Genomic DNA, 14,920 nt, shown 5'->3' with positions numbered 1-14,920 from the left:
TTTTTCAACAAATAAATACCCCCCAAACAACATTTGCACCCAAATACTGCAACACGGAGAACCTGAAAGTGAAACTGGCTATAGACAATTGTCCAAGCTGAGAGAAATTCAGGAAGTAAGCAAAATCCATAATAAGGACATTAAATTTTTTGAATGTTTGGTTTTAATAATCTAAGGCCTTATTAATCACAGATGAAGAAATGTGTTTGTTTCCAATATAGGGCTGATTGACATTTACGAAACACAGCCAAGAAAGAATGCAGATTTTTGTTATCAATGATATAAAAGTAACACACACAGAAAATACGAGCTGAATAATGGGCAAAATACACCTAATACAAAATCTCAATATTTTGTTCAAAATGCATTCTGCTTTACTAGCCATCTGTGTAGCTAAGACGAGATAATTCTGCAATACTAGGTTTTAGCCCAGACCTGAAGAAGCATAGGTACCGATTTCCCCTCTGCCCAGTGGGTGCTCGACCCCCCCCGACCCCGCCCCATCCCACCTCTTCCCACCCCTGCACGCCCTTGCCCCACCCCTGTTCCACCCCTTCCCCCAAGTCCCTGCCCCTGCCCTAACTATTCTCCGCCTCCTCCCCTGAGCATGCCATGTCCCTGCTCCTCCCCCTCCCTCCTGGAAAGTCCTTAGCACGCCAAACAGCTGTTAGGCAGTTGGGGGCAGGAAGCGCTGGGAGGGAGGGGGAGGAGCAGGTACGCAGAGTGCTGGGGGGGGGGAGGAGGAGGGAGGAGCTTGTTTGCTAGTGGGTGCAGAGCACCCACTAATTTTTCCCAGTGGGTGCTCCAGCCCCGGAGCACCGACGGAGTCAGCACCTATGTGAAGAAGAACTCTGTGGAGCTTGAAAGCTTGTCTCTTTCACCAGCAGAAGTTAGTCCAATAAAAGATATCACCTCACCAACCTTACCTCTCTCATGTTAGGTTTTGTGAGTTTCCCCTTTATATTTCTGGCAGTAGACCATTGTCACCACCCCAACTAATGCACGTACAAAGCACCTAAGAAGATGGGAGTGGAGCATGCTTAGCACTTCATAGGGAGAACTCGGTACCTTAAAGGATCGTGCCCTGGAGCAGAGACTACTTTCAGAGGTGACTGAAGGGCTTTTACCCACTGCTCACCTTGGTGCCAGAGAGATCAGTGCACAGCTGATGGGTCAGCGGTGCTGAGCTGGCATGCTACTGGTGTACTGGAGGGCAATGGACAATGGATAACCCAACTGTGTAATTCACATGTTCCTACTGCATCATAAACTGTTGAAGATGGATTTTCAAACCACACACAAAGAGTCTTTAAAGAATTGCCTAAAAAGGCTCTCCATTACCTGGATAAGTGCTGGATGCTGGGTTGACACATACACGTCCATTTCTTTATCCTCTCCTTTTGGTACAACAAGTGCACACTGAGTCTCCATGTAAAAATGTTCCTGTCCCCCGATATGGATCTCCCCTGTTCCAAAGATAAAGACTCAAGTGTTGCTGATGGGCTGGGTGGTAAAAGGGGGAGGAATGAGGAGGCTAGGCTGAGTATGCACATTACACAAAACATAACATTCAATGTACTTGATCAACACAGCTGCTGGTGCTACTGTTGTTAAGGTGCAACCAGGCAAGAGAAACCAGCTGCAGCATCTAGCATAAAAATATGAGCCAAACTCTCTGCTGGTGTAAACTGGCCCTGTTCCACTGATATCAACAGAATTGTGCCAATTTACACTACCAGGTAATCTGCCACATATTGTCAATATCAAGCTAAGCGTCTTGAGTCTGGAATGTGGAAGGCTTGAGAGTGTTGACAGGATCTTGAACCAGCTTGTGTTAATCAGATCAGACATGGAATACAGGAATTTTTTGCGGAAGGGAAGTGCTATTCGTGGCTGTTCAGGATCAGCACCAAACAGGCCATGTCTGATGCTGGGGAAGAAAGGGAGGAATTGGTGGTTGAAAGGGAACAGACTAACTGGAGGGTAAAATCCAAATTCTGCAGGGCATATGTCAGCTGTTGTTAGTCACCTGATTGGTTTCAATTGAGCTATGACAGTTTACACCAGCTGAGGATCTGCGCCCTGCAACTCCAAAGCCCCACCATGTATTCTGGATCAACATTTCCATATTGTAGATTGTCACTTTTGTATCACAGTAAAACAGAGACAGGAAAGTCCATGATAAATAATGGTAGGATTATATTTTTTCTCATAAATTAATCAGATAGTAGTGCTGTACTGGTGTTGCCTAATAGGCACAGTACATCAGTTGCACTTAAAAGGGACATGGGAAGGAGCAATTTAAGTGCCACTCTTTGAAAGTCTGTCCCTATAAATTTTGATGAAGATTTGACAATTTCCACTTTGCCCAGATCCATTTGGCTATCAGACTTCAAACTGGCAGAAGCTCTCATAAACCTCCTGCCATCCACCCAACACATTCTGCACTTTACCTTCAAGAATTTGATCAACCGTTTCAAATGCTTCATCAACATTTCCTTGTTCTAGTCTTCTTTGTGGCTCAAAGAATGAATTGTGCTTTATAGCCTCCTGCAGTGGTGGAGAAAACACACACAAGTTTGAGAATTTTAAATATTCTCTTTTTTTCCACAGCATTTTATTACCAATATGATTGCCATACACCTTACATAAAGATATGGGGAACTGGGTACAGAGAGTTATCAGACTACCAAATTCCATCACAGTATTCCAGAAGTTTAGGATTTTATACATTGGACAAGAAAATGTTGCTGTGACTCAATCTTGCATTACCGATGACCTCTGCTTTCCCACAAAATGCTAGTGCAGAGGTATTTTATTAATTATACTATTTCCCCAAAGGCTGTTTGACAGCTGTCCGGTAGGACTCTCCCTAGGACAAAAAGGGAAGTCTGGTTTGTGGTGAGGAACAGAACATCTTGTAAGTGACCAAGATGGAACAGAAAGAGACTGGACTATATGGTTAAGATAGGAATAGTCAGCATGGGTTTTGCTTCACAATGCTTTTCTTCTCCTGATATGCAAGCCAGTCTCTATCACATCAGGGGAGCATACACTTCAGTCAAACTTCCCAACAGTAATGGCTACTCTAAACAAAGACAAGTTCTCAACTGCCACATAACAAAGCAAGTCTCTAATACACAAGTTGCTGGTCTGAACTAGGCTCTAAAGTATAAGTCAAAATCCGCCCTGTACTTCAACCCACTGAGATATGTGAGAGGTTGCTAATATTTTATTTATTTAAGCAGAGAAATGGGGCAGAAAAGGCCACATTTAATTTTAATTTGCCCCTATTTATAGGCAGAGTTCCCAGATCAGGAATTCTGAATTGTTGTCATTCACTGGGTATTTCCAAGAACCGCTTTCCTGGAGCAGTTGGTATGGCCTGAAGAGAGAGCAAGAACACATCATAATCCCAGAAAGGAACAGGCAGGGGAATACTTAGATGTGAAAGATCCCTGTTTGTTACTATATGAGGAAGTGAAGATCTTCCTTAAGAACTAACTAACCAACCAAGTGCAAGTGGAAAATTGGCCAAACTCTGCTCTTTTTACATTGACATCATTGGGGATGTACTAGTATAAGTGACAGCAAAAATTTTGCCCTTAATCCTTAAAAAGATAATCCAGTTAGTCACACTTCACTTGTTATGAAAAAAAAGTAAATAGCAAGTGAAGAGTAAACAGCTGCTTTCCCTGCCCAAGATAAGTTAGTGAAAAAGCAAGAAGGATGAGGCTAATTATTACCTCAACAGTCAGGATCACCGGCTCCAGATCTTCATACTCTATCTTCACTTTTGCAGCTGCTTGTTTGGCATGAACATCTGAATCCGCAACCACACCACAGACAATCTGACCCACGCAAATTACCTGCAAAGTACCGTGGAAATACTTCCAGTATTCAGATGATCCCCACGTGTGCTTACTGAAATCCTGGACTCAAATGAATAGTGTTCACATTTCCCTTTCTAATTTTTGTTTTGGTTTAACCTTTTTTATTTGCTATAAACCTTCCCCTAAACCAATACACTAGTAGAAGTATCAATGTTATTTGGAATCAAGCACAGCATTTTCAAAAGTCTCTAAATGACTTAGGTTCCTAAGTCCTATGGACTTCCCATGAAACATAGGCTCCCAAGTGCCTGAGTCACTTCTAAAAATGAGACTTGGGAGCCTACGTGACTGAGAAGATATCTACACTGTGATTGGAGGTGTGAGTGTAGCATGTGTAGACATATCTCAACTGACTTCAACCTACCTAGCTCACGCACCAATAGCAGTGAAGCCACAGTAGCACAGACTTAAGTGTGGGCTGGCTGCCCAAGTAAATACCCAGTGTGGGCTTGTGCAGCCCAGCCCACACTGAAGCCCATGTTGCCACGGCTGCACTGATACTGATGCTCACACTAGTTAGATTAAAGCTAGCTTGGGCATGTCTACATGTGCTGCGCTCAGCCCCTCACTCCCAAACTGCTGTGTAGACATACCGTCAAGTTCTTTAGAAAAGATTAGCCTATATCCTGACTAGTCTGATTCATCTGGTTTAAAGAGGTATGTCACAGAGGTTGGTTATTTTGATACTTAGAAAGGAAATGGAAAAAGAACTAAGAAGTTGACTCATAGAGCAGCCAAAATAATTCCCAACATACACATGCTACAAAAATTCAAGAGTCAATATTGTTCCTGTTTATTTTAATTATAAATCAAGGATCAAAGAGACATCACCAAAGAAAAATCATAGCTACTGACACTTAATACCTTATCTTTTGCAAATATAACCTCTGGATCACTGTAATAGTAGAACTCGTTTGTGGCTGGGACATCCTGAGCTGTTATAATATCAAACACTCCTGGTGCTTTGAGGGCCTCTGATGTATCAATAAATCTAGGGGGAAAGTATAAAGTAGTTAGCTCCACACAGTGTTGCATGTGAAGTAAGACGATACAATACATACATAGGCAGCCTGTGCCACAAGACTGCTCTCACACAGCTCTTTGTGGAAGCTGCTGGTCACTGTCTTTATCCTCCTTAGAGATAACAAGATCGGGTACAGAGGAAGGGAAGGCTGTAGGTGAGCTGTTTCCCTTCCAGAAAAGGCTTGCTTTGTAATAAGAAAGTCACTGTTCCTTTCCCACATTAGAGACAGCAGAATTGTGGTGAAGAGGATGGCAGTGGCTCACTTGCTCCATAGAGAAATATCACCTATGAAACACCCAGCCCCCTGCTGTGCACTCCAGCTCTTTCGGTAGAGACAGAAAGAACTCTATTTGGTCCCATCCTCTACAAGGTACACCTTTGTCCCAAAGCAAGAGAGAATCTTGTATTATAACGACTGAATGTTAAAAACAAATACGTGTGTTGTAGTCTGTGAGAAGAGCTCAGACGCTCTCTCACTTGTTTGACTCTACATATGTATTCTGCCTGGATAGTATAAAATACAAATCAAACCAAGGGATTTCAGGCCAAGATTTGTATTGGTATTACCTAAATACCAAAAGTTTTGTTAACCCTGCAAATTTAGGTACCATCTCCTGTCTAATGCCAATGCTAAAGAGATAATTAGCACACAGTGCTCTGATGAAATTATAAATTAGTAAAATAGTGTTAGGTCAGAGATTTATTGGTGTAGTTCTGAAACACAAAAGAAGGTTGGGTGTGTCAATCTCTTCTGCATTAGATGAAGAAGAGATCTGTGGCACAGAGTGGTAAAATCAATAATGCAACCAGGTTACTTGATGACAAGCACAAATATTTAGTAGATTAGTTTAATTAATGGGGTGATTTTAGTTAAACTCTGTATTAGTTTTAAACATGTTTTACAATAATTTAGCTTGCACCTGTTAACACACAAGCTAAACTGCTGTAAACCAGGTTTCAACTGACATGAGTGTCCAAACTGCATTGGTTTAACTAACTCAGGGCAATCTTAGTTATACTAGTGCATCTTTTGTGAGCAGCTCAAACCTTACAAAAATGCTGAGCTGGTATTCAGATTAGTATTCCATCATCAGAATGCTCTGAGTGTCTATCCTCTGTTACAAAGCAGAGTGGCTGAGATTTTCAAAGCAATCTAGGGAAAGTTGCGCATCTAAATGCCCTACACTGCTCTGAAAATCTCAACCAATGCGTTCATGGTTATACTTTTCTTTCAGGCATTTATGCACTTACACAATCTTTGCATGGGCTCTGGAACTGGTTACCACAGCCAAGAAGAGCTCTTCATCCACAGCACGAATGTCATCGCAGTAAAGAGCTTCACCAGTGGCGTGTTTTATACCAGCCTGGTGCATGATGGGACGTCCTACTGGATCCCTGGGAAGCTGCTCTGGGTTTACTTCCTGCTCAGCAAAAAAACCAATCCCCAGCCGAAGAAAGACAAGCCAGCGTGTCCTTATATTAGAGTCTGAAAATCTCTGTATAACAACACCAACTTCTTGCGTAATATTATATACAGATTAGGCTGGAGCATTTACTAAACTGCTGGTCCCCAGAGATCGCTTTAATCCCTTCTATGCAATCTTCTCCAGGAGTCTACCCATTTTGTTTCTAGTTTCTCCTGATTTTTTTCTATATTTGCTATGTCCTTTATGTCACAAAGTAACCAAAACAGAATGCAATGTTCAAGAGGACAATGTGCTGTCTTATTGATAGATACAGTGGTGCTGTAATAATTTTCTGAATTATTCTCAAGTGGCTTCTGTTGTTCATTTCACCTTTTTGGCAGTACAGTGCATTGAGCTATTCATCATGACTCCTGGATTTTCCCCCTGAAAGTTTACAATTAATTCAGCACTGCTCAGTGTGGACAAGCAGTTTAAATGTTCCTTCCAATGTGCATTCCCTCATAGCTGCCTGTGAGGAATTTAATATGTGACTCCATTGCCTATTAATTTTATTTTTCTAGGTCTTGCTTGAGAAATAATTTTTTGCCATCAGCAAATATTGTCATGTACTCATTGACCCCCCCCCACCCCTCCTCTCCAGTCCATTAATAAACATCCTGAACTACTGATCCCACTGACTCCTCACTACTAACCTTTCCCTATGCTGAGAACTGGCTATTTATTCATATTTTTGAATCCTCTTTCCCCCTACAGTCTCCAATGCATAGGTAGTTTGATTAACCTCTCCTTCCTCCAGTAGCTCCCTCCCTGTTTTCTTTTTTAGTCAACTGTCTGCTACTGGCAATATGCTGAGAAATGAGTTTTAATTAGATGTCTCCTACCATGAACTTCCTGATTGTTGGACTCCCCAAACCAGCTCAACTGTCCTCTAACAGAACATTACAATAGTCTTATCTGAATAAGCACAGATCTTTCAGCACTTGCATTTATTTCCCTGCTGTTAAAAGATTATATTGCTCATATTACAAAGTAAGACCAAGGCATAAACTACAGATTTGCCGAAGATAAGTACTGACAGCTGTGCACTGGCTTGCTTAGAAATCACTCATGCAACACAATGCTGAATAATCTGAATAATAAAATATACCAACTTGTATTGCGTAGTCACTGCCTGCTGACGGGCTGCTGGTGGTCTCTAACATCTTAAAAAGGAATCCAAGACATGAATATCTGGCGTATGGAAAGCAGTTCGGTCTAGTGCCTGGCAGCACAGGACTGGGACTCGGGGGAATTGAATTCTGTCACTGCCCTGCTAGGTTGACCATGGGTAAGCCACTGCACTTGTTCCCCTAATCACCCTTTGCTTATGTAGATTGTAAACTCTTCAGGGCAGGGACTGTCTACTACAGCCTTGTCTACACACACAAATTGTAATGAGTTCACAATCAGTTTTGAAGCAAGTTAAACTGGTGCATCCCACTTGTGTGCAGAATCTGAAAATCGGTTTAAGTGTCCCTTATAACAAATTATCTGAAGTTGTTTACCTTAATTACATCGATATATGATGCTCTAAAACTGACTTCAGAGTATCCATAAAAGGAGTCTACATTGACTTAACTAAATCAGTCTACATTAAGGTAAATCAGTTCAACTTGTGTATGTAGACAGGGCTTGTATGTTTGTACAACACCTAGCATAATGGGGTCCTGAGCTTGATAGCGGCCTCTAGGAGATGCTTTAATACAAATTAATTATAACGGGTTTGCCATTTCAAAGACCGCTCCAGGTTCACTGAGGAATCAAAGACTGCAAACAGAAAATGCAGTGAGAATAACACAAGCACAAATAAATCAGATGCTACCACTGCATTGAAAGGAAATGTAATCTCATTTTTATTAGCACATAAACCTATGCAGAGCAGGAGCTCAAATGATGGTTCTCTGAACCATCAGCCACCCTTCTCCACATACTTTAACATGCCACTAAAAAAGAGATTCTATTTCCTTTCAGTGCCGTGGTACCTTTTTGCTTATTAGTGTGTGCTATATTTTCTGCCTGTTTGACATCTTTGGTTCCTTTTGTGAATTCTAATTCTAATGAATGGGGGATGTGATATGGCAGCTGTACCCTTTTGCTGTCACTTTTTAAAGGTTGCTGTTCTACTCTCACAAGAGCTTAGTGGGACCCAAAAAAGGATTTGTCATTTATATAGGTAAGATTATCCAGAGTTATAGCAAGGATCTAAAAATGCCAACAAACAAGCAGTTTCAGAGGGGATTTAAACTCTCATGCTTGAGGGTATATGTCAATCTCTAACTACTGGGGATAGTGTTTCCCCTGTGGGGGGCTCTCCATCCTCTGAAGCTTCTGGCACAGGTCACTGTCAAGATACTGGACTAGATGGGCCACACTGATCCATCCAGTGTGCAATTCTATGTTCCTACATGCAATGCAGTCAGAAGTACAGCTTATGAGCAGCTAATCAGCCCATTTATCACAATATATTAATATCCTGTTGCAAGTTTCTAACAGCTCATCATTCACTGCAAATGAACTTTTTGAACCTACTGAAAAACCTTCCAAATCTGTAAATGGCTACATGTGACACCGAGTGGAGCTCTGTGCTTACAGGAAAATCAACTGAAAAGGAAAGCTATTCCTCTTGTGAAATGGGGATGACAAGTTTTGTCTACAATGTTCAATTTGATAAGCCGTGTGGAAGCCAGTGGCGTATGAAGCCAAACAATTACGTAAGTTTCTCCCTGTTCAAACATGTTGTGATAATGGAAATACTAATGAAACACTGACTCTGACCTAGACTTGGTTCTATAAGTAAAAGGAATGCTTTCATCCCTTGCGACATGTTGTTGTTACAATGAGGTATTTTTTCTGCAGTTGCGTAAGCCTCCAGATGGTGTTGTTCCTGACTTTCCTCATGTTTTAGCAAGGAGAAAAGAGCCACAGTCATTCTTTGTTTTTGCTAGAAAACTGACTTTAAAGTAGTATATAACTTACTATGCCTGATTCCCCTCTCACTTTACACTAGTAAGAACCATGTGTTTACTACAAGAAGTCAGAGTTATACCAGCAGAGAATGTGGCTCTCTTCTGTGTAATTTCACATGAAAATAATTTTGTTTAAGAGCTATTGACAATAGCATATTATGATAGAATAATAGATTCTTCAAGCACTTTGCATCCTCCTTCTATCTCTTTCCCCCCCCCCGCTACCTCAGATTTATACTGGCTTCTTTCTGTCCCTACATCACCACTGGTACAAGAGTCTTCTCCCTTGCAGCTACTGCATCCTGGAACAGCCTTCCTGTATCTCTTTGCCTCATCGATGCCCTAGCTCATTTCAAATTTCAACATCTCTTTCCACCAATTACCCTTGCTGCTTAATTTCTCTTCCCCTCTGTTTTTATTTAACTCTAATTGGAACATTTTAAGATACAATGTTATATTAATACAACAGAAATGTTTTCAGTTTTCCATTGACTCCCATTCCCACTGTCACATAGGGTGTAGCCCCAGGAATAATGCTGCTGTTTCCAGATCACCATCGCGAGAGCTGGGCATGAATTTTTGGACTGAACTTTTTTAATCAAAAAATGCCAATTAGTCAAAACCAGAATGTCGCAAATTGCCTGTTTCAAAAAAAATTTTGAGGGAAAAATAAGCTTCAGAATTGTCAAAAAGTCCTCTTTTGACATTTTCTAAATGAAAAGTTTGATTTTTCAGTTTGAAATGACTTTTTGTAATTTAAGTTAATTGATAGGAAACAAAAATGTAAAAAAAGTCAAAATTAAAATGAAACATTTTGAAATTATCTAAATAAAACATGTTGATTGCCTTGATACAAATTGTTTTTTGATTTTTGGTTCATGAACATTTTTGAGATTTAGACTTTTTGTCCCAATTTGGGATGGGAAAGAAGATTTTGAAATCTCAAAAATTCTTGCAGAACAGGAAAATTTTGTCTGCACAAAGACATGAAGAATAGCTCTCTGCTCCCCTCTGCTGCTAAATTTTACTTGAACACATGATAATTTGCAAAGCATATTAAACTAGTGTTAAATGTAAACTAGTAAAAAAAAAAAGGGAAAGCAGCATTTTTCTTCTAAATAGTAAAGTTTCAAAACTGTATTAAGTCAATGTTCAGTTGTAAACATTTGAAAGAAACAACCATAATGTTTTGTTCAGAGTTACGAACATTTCAGAGTTACAAACAACCTCCATTCCCAAAGTGTTCATAAATCTGAGGATCTACTGTACTTCATCACATTTCTTTATTCCATTCCAATAGCTTATATCCCTGTAAGGACTGAGCATGTACTAAAGTAGGGATAAGTTAAAATGACTAGCGTTAAGAAAACTGAAGCCATAATGACAAATGAGCTTAAATCAAAAGCACAGAGTTCAGCATCCTCAGTGCTTTGTAAAATCTGTATCTGGCCTTCACTGCTTGGGCTCTTCTTGTATCTTAATTTTTAACAGTATCTTTTAAACTGAATGGGAGTATTAAAAGAGCCTCACTGACCTGGTATATTTGTTCACTCTGGGGCATTTTGGGTTGGAAATCTTGTAGGACACTCCTATATTTCTCTGATATGTCAGGACACCGATGGGGGTCCTGAAAGAGAAGTGTTTTAATAATAATAGTTATGTTTTCACAACACAAACATTTCTATTAAAAGAATTAGCAACCACAGTGATTGAACATAAACCTCTCAAGTCTCCCCCTATTTAGAAGAGCCCAAAAAAGTAGCTGAAAATGAAGTGAAGAGTGTTGAGCATTCATAAAACATTTATTTAAAAAATACAAAAAAAAAAAGCATTTGGAGCATAACACCACAGCTGTTTCAAGAGACCAATGAAAGGGATTGCAGTAAGAAGAGGTTAACTTTGTTTTGAGCTATGAACAAAACTGACATAGAACCTTTGCTGCTGGTGGTGATAGGTGAGAAAGGAAAAACCCGGCTTGACTCTCAGAGCCCAAGCTAAGTTTGCAAGGCTGGCATTTAGATAAAACATTCTTTTCTTTGGAACCTGAACAGATTTAATACAGGAATCCTTCAGAAAGAAAACTCAAAATTAGAACCACACAATGATATCTGAATAGATTTTTGTACAAGTCTTCTCTCCAAACCAAAAAATCATAGCGTAGTTAGTTTTGACATTTATGCACATTGCAAAGCCATTTATTTATCCCAGCTATTTGTCCTTTTGAGAAGAGGTAGACCACGCAAGATGATCTCACTCTCTTTTTTAATTTTTTTTAATTTTTTTAGTGTGAGAGCTCTTTTAATAGTGGCACTGATATGTTGTTATGTATTTTTAATTTTTTTGTGAACACAGAAATTATGCTCAGTACACGGTACAAACTGGAAAAATAAATACAGAGTACAAGACCTTTCACTAGACTGCATGAAAATAGACCCAGGACAAGAATTTACCATCCTGTTCAATGACTGAAGCACTTCCAGGTAGAATTTGAAGAGGAAACTGACAATCAAAGTCCTTCTATATTCCACCTTCCCACCTGGGGCTGAGCCCGGCAGAGAAACTTCTTTAAGAACCAGTCTGCAAGCTTCATCCAGCATGTGCTCATTCCAATGCCTGGCAAAAATAATAATAATACTGCGATCAGTATATTAGGCACAGTGGAATGAGTTAAATGGTGACCACACTAACTTGCTTATATCGCAGACACGGGCAAGATCCTTCTCACAATGAAGTCAATTGCAGTTTGGATTTCAGCAGGAGCAATATTGGGAGTTTGATCTGTAACGCAGTGTGGTTCACATCGAACAGCTGCTACTCACATGAATAGTCTCAATGAAGTCAACATAATTGAGCCCTATATGCTAGTAAAATAAATCAGCTTTTTTTAAACTATGAAAATTGGTTTAATTTAGGGCTGTCGATTAGTCGCAGTTTACTCACGCGATTAACTCAAAATAATTAATCACGATTAAACAAATTAATCTCAATTAGTTGCACTGTTAAACAACAGAATATCAACTGAAATTTATTAAATATTTTTGGATGTTTTTCTCCGTTTTCAAATATATTGATTTCTATTACAACACAGAATACAAAGTGTACAGTGCTCACTTTATATTATTATTTTTATTACAAATATTTGCACTAAAACTGACAAACAAAAAACAGTATTTTTCAATTCACCTCATACAAGTACTGTAGTGCAATCTCTTTATTGTGAAAGCGTAACTTACAAATGTAGATTTTTTTTTGTTACATAACTGCACTCAAAAACAAAACAATGTAAAACTTTAGAGCCTACAAGTCTCCTCAGTCCTAATTCTTGTTCAGCCAATTGCTAAGACAAACATGTTTGTTTATATTTATGAGAGATACTGCTGCCTGCTTCTTATTTACGTCACCTGAACGTGAGAACAGGCATTCGCATGGCACTTTTGTAGCCAGCACTATGAGGCCTTTAAGTGCCAGATATGCTAAACTTTCGTATGTCCCTTCATGCTTTGGCTACCATTCCAGAGGATATGCTTCCATGCTGATGATGCTCACTAAAAAAATAATGTGTTAATGAAATTTGTGACTAAACTCCATGGGGAGAATTTTATGTCTCCTGTTCTGTTTTACCCACATTCTGCCATATATTTCATGTTATAGCAGTCTCAGATGATGATCCAGCACATGTTCGTTTTAAGAACACTTTCACAGCAGGTTTGACTAAATGCAAAGAAGGTACCAATGTGAGATTTCTAAAAATAGCTACAGCACTTGACCCAAGGTTTAAGAATCTGAAGTCCCTTCCAAAATCTGAGAGGGACGAGGTGTGGAGCATGCTTTCAGAAGTCTTACGAAAACAACACTCAGATGCAGAGACGACAGAATCCAAACCACCAAAAAAGAAAATCAACCTTCTGCTGGTGGCCTCTGACTCAGATGATGAAAATGAATATGCGTCGGTCTGCTCTGCTTTGGATCGTTATCAAGCAGAATCTGTCATTGGCATGGATGCACGTCCTATGGAATGGTGGTTGAAGATGAAGGGACATATGAATCTTTAGCGCATCTGGCACATAAATATCTTGCAATGCTGGCTACAACAGTGCCATGTGAATGCCTGTTCTCACTTTCAGGTGACATTGTAAACAAGAAATTGGCAGCATTATCTCCTGCAAACTGTAACCAAACTTGTTTGTCTGAGCAATTGGCTGAAGTAGGACTGAGTGGACTTGTAGGCTCTAAAGTTTTACATTGTTTTATTTTTGAATGCAGTTATTTTTTGTACATAATTCTACATTTGTAAGTTCAACTTTCATGATAAAGAGATTGCACTACAGTACTTGTACTAGGTGAACTGAAAAATACTATTTGTTTTGTTTTTTACTGTGCAAATATTGTAATAAAAAATAATAATATAAAGTAAGCACTGTACATTTTGTATTCTGTGTTGTAATTGAAATAAATATATTTATTTGGATGTATAAAACATCCAAAAATATTTAAATAAATGGTATTCTAGTAGTTTAACAGCGTGATTAATCGCACAATTAATCACGATTAATTTTTTTAATCACTTGATAGCCCTAGTTTAATTCTATTAAAAATTATCACTATACAATAGATAATGGCCTGAACTTTCAAAAGGGACTAGTGATTTTGGATGTCAACTTGAGACATTTTAAAGGGGTCAGATTTTCAGATGATGGATGCTCATCTGAAAGTGGTCTCTCTTCTGAAAATTCTGCTCTTTTGAAGTATATCACACAGTTGATTCTATATGGATACAAATCCAAAGCTGTAAGAATATAAATATAAATATATTAGCAGGGTTATACCACTGGCCTCAAGATCAAGAAATGGAAACTGAGTGCACAATGTTGAGAGAGATCAAAGGGGTAGCAAAATCTAACAAAAAGATAATGGGTGGGAGGGCGGCTTCAGCTTATAAACTGATCAAATGGCACAACAGGACAGAGTTTAGAGAAACAATTTATCAGCATTTTCAATTATTGCCAGGGCCCACTCCATCACAAAAAGGATATTGCAAGAATTACAGGGGATTCAGAGAAGAGCAACAGAATAATCAAGGGCCTGGCAAAGCTCTCAGTTAAAGAGAGGTTGAAAAGGTCATGACTTGACTTGTGGTCCTAACTGCTTTAGGCACTTCTGAAAATCGCAGCCACTGTATCTATTAGAGCAAATCTTGACACTCAAGAACAATAATACCAACTGTCAGTGCCTAAACCAGAAAAACAGAACACTGTCTGAATACATAGAAAGCCAGTTAAATATAACGGGTTGATCCAAGAGCTCAGACATCTCTCTCACGTACAAACACCTTTGAGGGCAACAATAGATTTTTTTGTCATTTATTTTTTATTAGTTTTTGATGAACTGGTTATAAACATGAAGGATATAAACAAAAACTCAGAAGGCCTAATTTTATTTGTTTACATATTTTTATGAGACAGTCATTGCTGTGGCATCTGGTTGTTGTTACAATTAAAAGGAGTGTAACATAGTGTCAGGTAGAGATAATCAATTTAAGGCCCCGATTCAGCAAGCATGTACCTTAGCGGT

General features: G+C 39.3%; 1 protein-coding gene across 3 annotated transcripts in view; it reads right to left on the bottom strand.

The window, feature by feature from the left end:
- Nucleotides 1–14,920, bottom strand: part of AOX1 (aldehyde oxidase 1) — a 76,305-nt gene that overhangs the window by 36,940 nt on the left and 24,445 nt on the right. For all 3 annotated transcript variants that reach the window (XR_012641481.1, XM_074967878.1, XM_074967877.1), the window contains 7 exons: nt 11,800–11,962; nt 10,884–10,976; nt 6,169–6,338; nt 4,758–4,884; nt 3,747–3,869; nt 2,454–2,550; nt 1,342–1,466 (listed from right to left, as the gene is read on the bottom strand). Coding sequence is in view for 2 of the 3 variants with exons in the window: in XM_074967878.1 (XP_074823979.1) it covers nt 1,342–1,466; nt 2,454–2,550; nt 3,747–3,869; nt 4,758–4,884; nt 6,169–6,338; nt 10,884–10,976; nt 11,800–11,962 (898 nt within the window). In the remaining variant the exon portion in view is untranslated. The remainder of the gene's footprint in view (nt 1–1,341; nt 1,467–2,453; nt 2,551–3,746; nt 3,870–4,757; nt 4,885–6,168; nt 6,339–10,883; nt 10,977–11,799; nt 11,963–14,920) is intronic.

This window comes from Natator depressus, chromosome 11, assembly GCF_965152275.1.
Source record: "Natator depressus isolate rNatDep1 chromosome 11, rNatDep2.hap1, whole genome shotgun sequence".
NCBI lineage: Eukaryota > Metazoa > Chordata > Testudines > Cheloniidae > Natator > Natator depressus.
Note: the sequence above shows the minus strand (reverse complement) of the source record. Positions and strands in the feature narration are given on the sequence as shown.